Source organism: Peromyscus californicus, unplaced genomic scaffold (genome assembly GCF_007827085.1).
Source record: "Peromyscus californicus insignis strain IS unplaced genomic scaffold, ASM782708v3 Scaffold_4__1_contigs__length_199733344, whole genome shotgun sequence".
NCBI classification, from domain to species: domain Eukaryota; kingdom Metazoa; phylum Chordata; class Mammalia; order Rodentia; family Cricetidae; genus Peromyscus; species Peromyscus californicus.
Genome location: NW_026294562.1, coordinates 198,326,112 through 198,337,816, shown reverse-complemented (window position 1 = coordinate 198,337,816; position 11,705 = coordinate 198,326,112). Strand labels below are relative to the sequence as shown.

The following is an 11,705-nucleotide window of genomic DNA, read 5'->3' as shown; positions in this document are numbered from 1 at the left end:
GAAAGACAACAACCCCTCAACACCTGAGGCAAGTGTGGGAGCTGGCTGTGAGTTCACAAGAGTCAGATAGCAGGCCCTCCACCTTAACTGGGGAATACAATAAACACAACCCTTTTGGTGGAGATGTGGATGAGTCAGCCCTGAAGTATTGAACAAGGGAGAGTTCTCCCCATTAAGCATCTGGCAGACTAACCCTACAATTGCCCGGGTTCAGATCGAAGGTTAGAACTTGTCCTACCCAAATATCCACCCCATTTATGATCTGCTATATCACATATAGGAACCTGAACTGTAGACCCAAACATGCAGGATCTCTACAAAACAAGGCAACAACAAGAAACCCAGGAAGAGTCCTAGTGCGGGCCAGAATCGATAGTGTAGTTGAGGCCAGAGGGCTTGAACAAGACGAGTTGGAATGAACACATGCAAGTAAAGATATATGGACGAAATATTTTACACTATGACTCACTGTATCACACTGGAACTTCCTCTACAAGATTTTTAATTTTTTTCCTCTTTAATTTTTTTTCCTCTTTGCTCTAAAATTTTGTTTTTGTGGGGTGGGGATCCAGGGGTAAAGGGTAGATACAAAGGGAGAGGAAAATGAATGGGATCAAGATACATGGGGTAAAGGACTCATAGTATAAATAAATAATTAAATCTTGAAGAGTTATTACACAATAACATGCACAATTGTTTTTTACTGTGTTTCCTTCTGGGAAAGTTCTCCATTGAGTATATTACTTGGCCACACAGTCTCCAGAACTGACATTAAAGAATTGAGGTCCAACTCAATTCAACTTGCCACAAGGAAGTGGATTTATGATTTATAAAAACAGAGTACAATTTTCTCACAAAAGAACAGCATGTTTCATTCACATCTGCTATGATATTATAGATAGTAGTTACAACAACTTAAAACCCAACACAAGGCTTGTGTTTCCCTTAAGAAGACTAATGCATGTGGCATAGCTGTATGTTTTATATAAAAAGAGAAACTGAAAATTTAGATAATGTGGGAAAGAGACCATACAATCGTATAACATTGTGATAACATTGTGAGATTTTTGGATTCCTTACTCCTGAAAAGCAGAACATTGGTACTGTGAGTTATAGCTCACAACAAAGTGCCCCAAAGTAGGAAAACACAACGAAATAATTGCAGTAATGTCCATCAGCCACCAACCAGGGTTATATATGAGAGCAATGCAACCTTGTAAGATGGAAGAAAGGGCATAAAAGCCTATAAATGTGAACACTAGAGCCATTATGCGGTGGGTGGCTTTGGACTCAGGGGATGTTCTGGAGGAAACATTGGTGCTGCGGATATGCTGAACCTGTTGTTTGTGCCTATACAGAATGATAATCATGGAGGTGCTGGACCAAACAATGATGACAGAAAACAAAACTTCAGGAAGAACAAAAAATGCTGTATATAATGACCTTGAAATGTCATCATGACCTGATGTGGAGCAGTATTTCATGCCACTTTTATGTGTCTGATTATTGCTGTTCCTCTTAGTATATTTATACAAAGGGAAAACCATATTTATTGACATGTAGTAAATCCAGCAGAGGGAAGTGAAGAGACTAATGTGCTTTGAAGCTTTGACTTTAAGACACACCCAAAAAGAGTTCACAGGGGTGATGGTGATGGCCTGGAAAACACTCAAGAAGCAGGTGGTGCCTATGGACATGTTTCTACCTAGTCTTTCAATATACAAAAGAAATTCGCAGCCAAAATCACTGATGAACCCTTCCACCCCAAAAGCTCTCATTATATAGAGTAATCCTTTAGAAAGAATGATCAAGGAGTTGGTTGTGAGCATGTGTGTAAGAATCAGATTTGTGGTCTTTAATGTCTGTTCAGTGCAGTAATGGATGAGATAGCAGGAAAGAATAGAGAAATTTCCAACAATTCCAACTGTACTCTGAAGTAAGAACACTATTCCTATTGTCAAATCCTTGTGGTCCATTCTGTCATTTAAAACATTTTCCTTAAACAGTTCCAAAAACCACTTCTCTGAGCAAAACAGTGACTTGAAATTTTGAAGCCTAGCTCTTGATGTGGGAAAACTGTATGTTCTTAAGACTGTAAAGATATTGTGAGCACAGAAGAAGATTTAGATTCATGAAATTATTTTGTCAATAATATTTGTAAAAGAATATTTTTCAGTGAAACTGCTGATGTCTTTATTGTACATATTTATTGAAAGAAGTTGCAGAACTTTGCTTTAAAATGTCAATATTAGCAGTAAGTCTGTGGTGCTGTTTCAGAAACAATGGCCAGTGAGTACAAATGGAAAGGATATTGGGTTTTTAATTTTAAAAGGAACTTCTAATTACAAGTCATATGGAAAATAAAATGACTTTAACCACTCTTACAACAGCATGAAGGAAACTCATGCTTATCTCATCTGAAATTTAAACATTAAAATCAATTTGTATCTCCACAACAAGGATATTTCTGTTCTTATATAATAGAATGTTTATTATACAGTTAAAACACAATTATGCAAAGAGCTATGTATCATCAAGTTTTATAAAAATAGACACAGACATAGTCAGGAACACTTTTTCACACAGATAAAGAACTGTAGATTAAAGAGATACAGGGTGTATTGTGTGGCAAATTTTCAAATGGACAACAGAATGAAAGTAATTAAATCGCTTTAATGGAAATCAGGGAGAAAATGATCACACTTAGTAAGGAATTAACAAAGAATGTCCAATTTTGCTAATGAAATCCAATGACTGGTGTCATTGTGAGGTAACAGATGTATAGGAAACACCAGCTCTCCTTATATTTGGTGTACATCTATTCTCAACAATGGACTGGAATATTAGATATAAAGGAAATTCCTGGAAAAGAGGACTAAATGGTTACCTGTATTACTTTTGTTCTTTCAGTGCTAACCAAACAGGCATAATTTATAAAGAGACTATGCATCTGTTGATACATTACAAATTTTATCCATCCCCACAGATAAATAATGCTAAATGCCTATCAAATAGTTGAGAGGGATATGTAAGTTAAGTAGAGAATGATGAACAATCTTGCCTACATATTAGGCTAAAAAGCCATCTTATAATAAAGGCAAAATGGGTCCATTCCTATTTATGATTAAACATCTGTTGCTCAAGAATAAGCCCCATCTTTAACCTTAATTACAAATGATTTTGTACTGCTTGGGAAACAGTAACCATGTCTCTATTTTAAAAGATATAACCATCTTGCAACACTAACGTTGTTTCAAAGATTTTTATGAATACCTGTTGTTATGACTACATTATGATCATCTTGCAATCATGTCTTTGTTTTATGAGGTCATAATGTAACTTGTAATTCCTATGTTCTCCTCATGTAAGGCCAACTCTTTTGCCTGTCAAAACCCTATTTGGAATCCCGCTACTCCTGTGGTTTAAAATCCTTGTCCCTTTGCTTCCTTATATCCAAGGCTGGACTCTTGAACCCCATCTCAGGAGTAAGTAGTCTGAATACACAAATAAAAAAGGATTACTTTAATTAGTTGATTGTTTTATTTAATTGGGCCATGATGATTTGGGTCAGTCATCTTCCTCCTTCCTTCTTTGGGAAAAACAGCATAGTGTTCATCTCCCACACAGAAAATGCTGATCACATTGAAGGAAGCATTATGGAATCTGAGAAGCTGGGTATAATAGAAGAAATATAAAACTTCACATCAGTCATCCCATTCTTGTGATTTTGCCAAAGTCACAATTATGATGTAAAATTCACCTTCAAACAATAGACCTCCCCATATTTCCTCTAATATTATACAGCCTCAGTTGATACTTAGACAATGCTGTGCTCTGAAGCAGTGTACATGAAAGAAGAAGAAATTTACAACAAACAAATATAAAGAAACTGCAAATGTTCATAAATTATAAAGCAAAGCACACATTAAGATTGATCCTGCCTCTTACAGTTTAATATAGATATGATTTCATGTTCCCATAGTACAATATGAAAAAAAAACTCAGCTGGACACTATTATCAGTGACATGATGTAGTGTGGTGACAAAATCAACTGGAAATGTTATACTTCTATGTCTTTGGTAACTGACTTCTCAAAGGCTCTCATTTTGTAATGTGGGTTGACTATAACTTTCTGCAGTCCTCTTGCCTCAGACTCTGGATTCCTGGCATTAACTCATAGATAATACATTGATTCTTAGATATTACACTGGAGAACTAATAGTCAATGGAATAGTGTAGCCTAAAATTTAAGTTATTTCTTGATTAGGGAGAAGGTTCAATAGGAGTAGTGTTGCCTTGGATATGTGAGGGCCTGAGTTGATTCTCTACAGGTCAATAAAAATCTAGGTGTGGAAGTACACATCTGTCACCCACACACTGGAATAGAAAATAATGAAGATCTATGGGGCTCCCTTTCTATCCAGTCCAAAACATTCAGAGTTTTCCAGACCACTTAAAGATATTTATTAAAATATTATAATAATTTTTTTAAAATGCAAAATATGTCAGAAGAAGAAACCTGAGATTATTCTCTGAACATACATTCATGCACGTATACACACACACAACACACACATACAAACATACATAGAGTATACTCTTGAACTTATATGTCCCTGACCACATGCTCATAAACATGCACACATACACAGAGAAGAAATTAAATTATCATTAATACATATTTTAATGTTTATATTTATTAATCCCTTGATCTACTCAAACATGTGGTAGTAAATCAAGATGGTGGAAAAGTATTAAACTGCAAGATAGTCATAGAAACTGAAGTCTAAATTTTCACTGCATGTATTTCCCACTTCTGAATCAACTTTCCAGATATAATCACTTCCCAAGATTTCTCTTAGTAGTTGGATTTGCTTCCCAGACCAAATACAAACTACTTACCTGACTGATTCTCTGAGCAGAGATTTTTGGTCAGTGTAAACTGCACAACATACTGAAATTTCTGATTTTCAGCATCAAGGATGGGGGAGCGTCTTAGCTGTGAAATAAAGATTTCTAGCTGTGACCTCATCTCCCTTTTGAACTGCAGTTTTCATTTCACCTACAGAGGCAATGACAGCTCTTGATTTGGGTGTCAACAATTTTTCACAAACTTTATTTGATAGGTAATTACCTATCTAAAAGTTCATCATGAAATTCTTGTCAGTGTCTCCAAAGAGACAGTGTTTGGAGAGGCTTTTATAATTCTTATGATCCCTGAAGGATAATAGCAACAGAGGACCCAGAGAATATGAAGGTCTCATGTGTGGGAATACTGCAAAGAGATTTTTGTGTCTTACTTCCCTCCAGTCTTCTCTGTATTTTTCTCCACAAGGTGTAGTTGATTATAAGTGATCAGATTCCAGTGCTGTCCAATGTAACTACACTTGCTCCATCATAGTCAGAAATCCAGGATGTCTAGCCAAGTGTCTGTATTAGAAAAAACACGATGTCATAACCAGCACTGAAAACGATTGCAATTTTTATAAAACTGCTTACAAATTAAATGGCGTTATGATAAGGAAATATGCTAGGAAAAGTTATAAATATTACCATGGCAACAACAGAAACTCTGAACACAGCCCACTTATCAAAGAATTTACACGAAACAATATATCACAAATTAAATCAACTGTATTTTTCAAATAGTACACAATACAAGGCTACATTTTCAATATAAAAATCACTTCATGCAACTAGAACAATACACCATGAATTCTGAAGAAAAATTTGGAACATTAGTATTTTACAATTAGTGAAGAAAAAGAAAAGATAGAGTCTTAACATTTGCTTTCTGGCTAGGAGAAATACTTCTTTGAGTGTTTAAGAACAACAGAGATATGGGAACTATAAAGTCCACACAAGACAACTTTCCTCAGATTCACCTTTGGGCCTTCAGTTGCCACAACTCTATGAATTTAAATAATTCACTTCAATAATTTACAGATATAGAAAATTGTTCTGTGCATGGTATATGTTTATTACATGGAAAGATGTGTTAATTTGAATGAGAAATATCCTCCATTGCCTCAGGAAATTGAACACTTGTTGATCACTTGTTCATGCTGTTTGGGGAACTTTGGATGGGGCATCTGTGGTAATATGTGAAATGTGGTGATGCTTTATTTGTATGTTAATAAACAAAGTTTACCTGGAGATCAGAGGACATAGATAACCAGCCATAAACAAAAGTCATGTGGTGGTAGCACACGCCCTTAATCCAATCACATGGCAGGCAGAGTCTCTGTGCGTTCAATGACACAGCCAAGCTTGGTGACACACACCTTTAATCCCAGTATCAACCATAGAGACCTGGAGGTCTGTACAGACAGGCAGTGACGAGGAAGTGAGGTGGCTGGGCTAAGAAACAATGAGAAGGCAGAACAGCAAGGCAATAAAGGCACAGGTTAGACAGGAAGAAGCTGGTTCTCTTGGGAAGCTATGGCAGTGACTATTCCTGTTACTCTGATCTCTATGGCTTTCACCCCTGTATTTGGCTCTGTGTTTCTTATATAATAAGACTGTCTAGAAATTCATCTACAGGCATCCTTCCTGGAGAAAGTACTATACTGGGGAGGAATTTGATATTAACAGGCTTGTATATTTCCAGTTGGCTGTCTCTGCTTCCTGCTGCAAATTGAATATGTGAATACTCAGCTTCCTGCTCCTGATGCTATGCCTGTTGCTTTCTGCTCTGCTACCCAGCCTTGATGAATAGGCTATCCAGATACAAAGGCCCAAACTTACTCTACCTATTGTCAGTTGTTTCCAGTTATAGTGTCTTATTATAGCAACAGGAAAGTAACTAATGTGTAAATTGTTACCAGAGTGGGATGGTGCCATGAAGACTCTGACCATCTTTGTTTTTGGAGGAATGTGGAAGAGTTTGGAATTTTGGATTAGAGAAGCAGTTGAGGACTGTAAGCAGAACTTAATGGGCCACTCAACTTGCTATTTGGAAAACTGTTTTGCTGAGAGCAAAGTGAACTTAGAAAACTGGCTTAAGAGATTTCAGAATGAATCAGGGAGTTTAACACCAACTGTGTTAAAAATCATTTTTGTGACATGTGACAAACTTTATGGCTATTTAATGCCATATCCTGAGAGTTTATATGGTGCAGAATTTTAGAGTGACTGGTTAATTTATTTTGCCCAGGAAATTTACATACAGTATAACACTGACTCCAAAGAATCCTAATTATTGATAAATCTTATGCTGGTCTACAGGAAAAACAGCATGTTGGGCAGAATGAAATACAAAGGGTATGGTTTGGAAAGTCAAAGAATACAAGGAAGATTAATGCTCCAGCAATAGGCATTGCCTAAAAGAGATGCTGTAATTGTTCGGATTAATACCATTAAAATGGGTATCCTGATCCTTAAATGACCTGTGAGAAGGGTGTTCTTAGGGAAAAAAATCCTAACAATCTGAGATTCCTGGATGTCAAAGGAGAAAGCTTGAGGTGTTGCTTGCTCATAAAATGTAATTCCATTAAAATACCAAAGATATTGCAATGAGGTCGGTGGTGTTAAGGGTGCATCTCAAGCTGGATGTCTGATATGGTATTGTCTCACTTGTAGTACTGTCTTTGGAGGCCTGGCAAATGCAGGAGCATGTGGGTCACTGAGTCTTCCTATTGAAGTTTGAGAGCCATTGAAGACATGCAGTGTGTATCATAGATTCCCTGGGATGCCATGAGAAGCCATTCCTTATAGCTGTGAGAGTGGAAGCTGTATTGCAACATATAACACAGGATGTTCAACATGTCAGATTGTTGAGATACTGAGCAAACAGAGACACATATGGAGAGTAGACCTAATCATAGACAGATATGTGTGTGTCGTGTTCAAAAATTGTAGGTGTGTAGTGATCTAAACCCTTTTACTCTAAAGTCCCAGACACTAAATATAGAGCTACAGACTATGGTGATGTATTATTTATCCTAATAAACTTTTCCTGAAGATCAGAGAAGTACAGCAAGCCACAGCCACCACCCCTTACCTCACCAACTTCTCAACCTGAGAAAGCCTCAGGCAATATAGTCTTCTAGCCGAATGAGCTTCTTCATCTGAAAAGGCTTCTGTTGAAAATGTCTTTAGTTCTTGTCTCCTCATGCCTTATATACCTTTCTCCAGCCAGCCATTAAAGGCATGTGTGCTTCCCAAGTACTGGGACCAAAGGTGTGTGCCACCACTGCCTGGCCTTCTTTCTCTCCTAGACCAAGTCAATCTCAAGTAGTCCAAGGAGATCCAGACATATCTCTGCCTCCCTAGTGCTAGGATTAAAGGTGTGAGCCACCACTGCCTGGCCTCTATGTTTAATCTAGTGGCCTTTTTCTGTTCTCTGATCTTCAGGTAAATTTTATTAGGGTTCACAATATATCACCACAACAATCTTTGGTGATATCCCTGATGAGTTTCTGTATTTCTTTGATGCAGTATTTTCTTGTCATGTACCTATTTCATTCTGGGAACTGAAATGCATATTCTCTGCCAGTCTGTGTTAGAAGCATTAACAAGTTTTGCTTGTATAAGGGGATCAGAGTAAAGAAATTGCCTTGAGTCTCAGAAGAAATGTTAGATGTTGGATTTTGAACTATGTTAACACTTCTACACTTATACAAAATGAATTTTGTATTATGAGATATCCGTGGACCTATGGATATGAAAAGTAGCCTAGTCGTTTGACAAATAAATGTGTTATATAGGCTGAGGCATGTGAACATTTGATTCCTAGTTGACTGTGACCTGTAAGGAATGTGTGAAACATTTCAGTAGTGTGCCCTGTATGGAATGAATATTTACTAGGGGTAGGATGTGAGAATTTATAACATTATCACACTTTCATTTCCCATCCTTTGCTTCCTGTGTGGATATCAATGTGATCTCTTGGCCTCCTATCTGGACCATGCTTCTTCCTCCTTTATGCTCACTCCCTCTGCAGCCATTAGCCCAAATGAAACACTTCTTTTATAAGTGAGCTTTATCATGGTGTGGTGATATTTTAATTGTGCTGAAATGTAATTTTATTTGTATGTTAATAAATAAAGTTTACCTGGAGATCAAAGGTCATAGCAAGCCAGGGACAGCAGTCAGGCAGTGGTAGCCCATGCCTTTAATCCAATCACATGGCAGGCAGAGTCTCTGTGTGGTCAAGGACACAGCCAAGCATGGTGACATGAACCTTTAATCCCAGTACCAACCATAGAGGCCAGGAGGTCTATATAGACAGGTAGTGATGAGTAAATCATGTGGCTGGGCTTAGAGCCAATGAGAAAGCAGAATAGGAAAACAATAAAAACACAAGTCAGACATTAGAAGGTCTCTATCTCAGGGGAAGCTACTGCTGTTGGTAAGCTAAAGCTAGGTGGCTCTTGGTCTGATCTCTTTGGCTTTAACTCTGTATTTGGCTCTGTGTTTCTTATTTAATAAGACTTTTTAGAAATTTGTCTACAATTGATTTAAAAAAACATTGATGGCCTCACAGGCCAGTGTTACAGGCCCTGACTTGGCCAGAGTTTACAGGCCCCAGGCCCTGCTGGAACTATAATTGGTCCAGTCTGACTGCAAGCAGTCAGAGCTGTTAGTGGCTACACACAGCTGGAGCTGCTTGCAGTCAGATCGTCAACTCAGGTGGTTGGAGCCAGAGCTCAGGCCTAAATCAGATCAAGCAGGAGCACGTGGCTGGTCAACTTGTAATAGGATTATTCCTTAAGACTGAAAAGAATTAGTGACAGCTGTCCTGGAACCCAGAGCACAGCTGCAGTGGCACATGGTACAGAGATGAGGCTAAGACCATAGAAAGTCAATGGAGGGATAGAGGTGTGGAAATCTCCCAGGATTAACTTCTTGGAGAAGGCCAATATGCTGAAATACAAAAACAACATTCATGTAATAACCAAATCTTAATTCTGTGCCGCATGGCAGCAATGAATGCATGGACAGAATTGAGGAACCAGGAAAGAAAATTGAGTCATTCACAAAAGTTATAAAGGGCCCGAAAGAATCCTTCTTGGATTTCTTATGAAGACTGTCTTCAGCAGTAAATAGAATGGTCCCAAATTCAGAAGCTACAAAGGTAATAACCAGATCTTAGGCTTTTGAGAACACACATGCAGCATGCAAGAGAATAATCAGGCCATTAAAGGCAAGATCTGCACCCTGGGAGGATTGGATTAGAGACACGATTAATGTTGAGTCTCATGGCCATGAAGATATGTGGATAGGAGAAGCAATTTCAAAAGTTTTGAGAAATGTCAGATGTTTTGGCTGTGGAAAGCAAGAATATTTGAAAAGGGACTGTAAACAGGGCATTCCTAGAAACAATGTTTCTTCAAAGAACAATGGCAACAGAATGCCCCTTCTTCTGGAGTAGGCAGAGGTGTGGTAAGGGAAAACACTGGACTAAGGAATATAGATCAACAAGGGACAGACAGGGTAATCCTTTGCCTATGTTCTCAGGAAACTCTCAGAGGGGCCACAGGTAGGCCCCCACAGCAAATCTAGTTCAGACCTTTCCTGCCATCATGAAAGAAACCACTACTCAGAGCAATTAAATAACCATATGCCTATTGGAATAAACCAGGATGCTCAGGGTGATAGAACAGCTGAGACAGAGAGAACAGAAAATTCAGGAAAAGCCATAAAGCAAATTTTTTGTCAAACTTCTATAAATGAACAAAGACTAAAATTAAAAATACAAATAAATGATGTTTTGTTGCCTGGTCTAGTACACACAGGTGCAGACATGATGATAATTGCACCAAAATTTTGGCATCCAACTTGGCCTCCTCAGGCGGTAAATGTTCAGCTGTTAGGGATCCGAACATTATCTCAAGTGAAACAGAGTACAAGATGGCTTGATGTATAGATCCAGAAGGACAGAGAGGAACATGGCTAACATAGCTATAAACTTATAGGATCGTGATCTATTACAACAATGGAATACTCCAATTAACATCCCTCCAACATCAGAAACAAATAATAAACTAACACATATTTCTGAGAGAAATATTAGAAGATATTATTCTAATGAGTGGTCACCAGCCATCCAGATTATACAAGAGCAGAACACAACAAATAATGATCTTTCAAGGACACCAACAGCTCTACCTTTAAAATGGTTAACAAACAAGCCTGTATGGGTTCATCAATGGCCTTTAACAACAGAGAAACTCCAGACTTTAGAAGAGCTGGTACAACAGCAGTTCAATGCTCAGCATATTGAAGAATCAACCAGCCCTTAGAATTCTCCTGTATTTGTTATTATAAAGAAATCTGGTAAATGGAGAATGGTAACAGACCTTAGAACAATTAACAAAGTAATTCAGCCAATGGTCTCCCCACAGTCCAGAATTCCTTTGTCTATTCTATTACCTAAAGAATGGCCTATTATAGTTGTCAGTTTAAAAGACTGTTTCTTTTCAATCTCCCTTCATGAAAAAGATTACCTCATGGTGCCTACTTATAATAATTCTCAACTGGTTACAAGGTATCAATGGAGGGTTCTCCCACAGGAAATGTTGAGTAGCACAACCCTGTGCCAATATTTTATACAAGAGCCATTGGAAGTGATACATAAAAAAATCCTAAATCTATAATTTTTCATTATATTAATGATATTTTACTAGCTGACTCAAATGCAAATACTTTAGAAAGAGTGTTTGAGTTTTCATGGGTGTATCTAATTTCCTTAGGTTGGATT

At 37.7% G+C, this 11,705-nt stretch overlaps 1 protein-coding gene across 1 annotated transcript; it reads right to left on the bottom strand.

Annotated features, from left to right (window-relative positions):
- Positions 1–1,076: 1,076 nt before the first annotated feature.
- Positions 1,077–1,976, bottom strand: LOC128124353 (vomeronasal type-1 receptor 4-like). Its single transcript, XM_052760490.1, has one exon. It carries the CDS (start codon positions 1,974–1,976, stop codon positions 1,077–1,079), a length of 900 nt encoding a protein of 299 aa, XP_052616450.1.
- Positions 1,977–11,705: the final 9,729 nt, after the last annotated feature.

Bases quoted from the DNA above. Each gene is read 5' to 3' on its own strand.
- LOC128124353 (XM_052760490.1), bottom strand. From the start codon at position 1,976: ATGGACCACAAGGATTTGACAATAGGAATAGTGTTCTTACTTCAGAGT.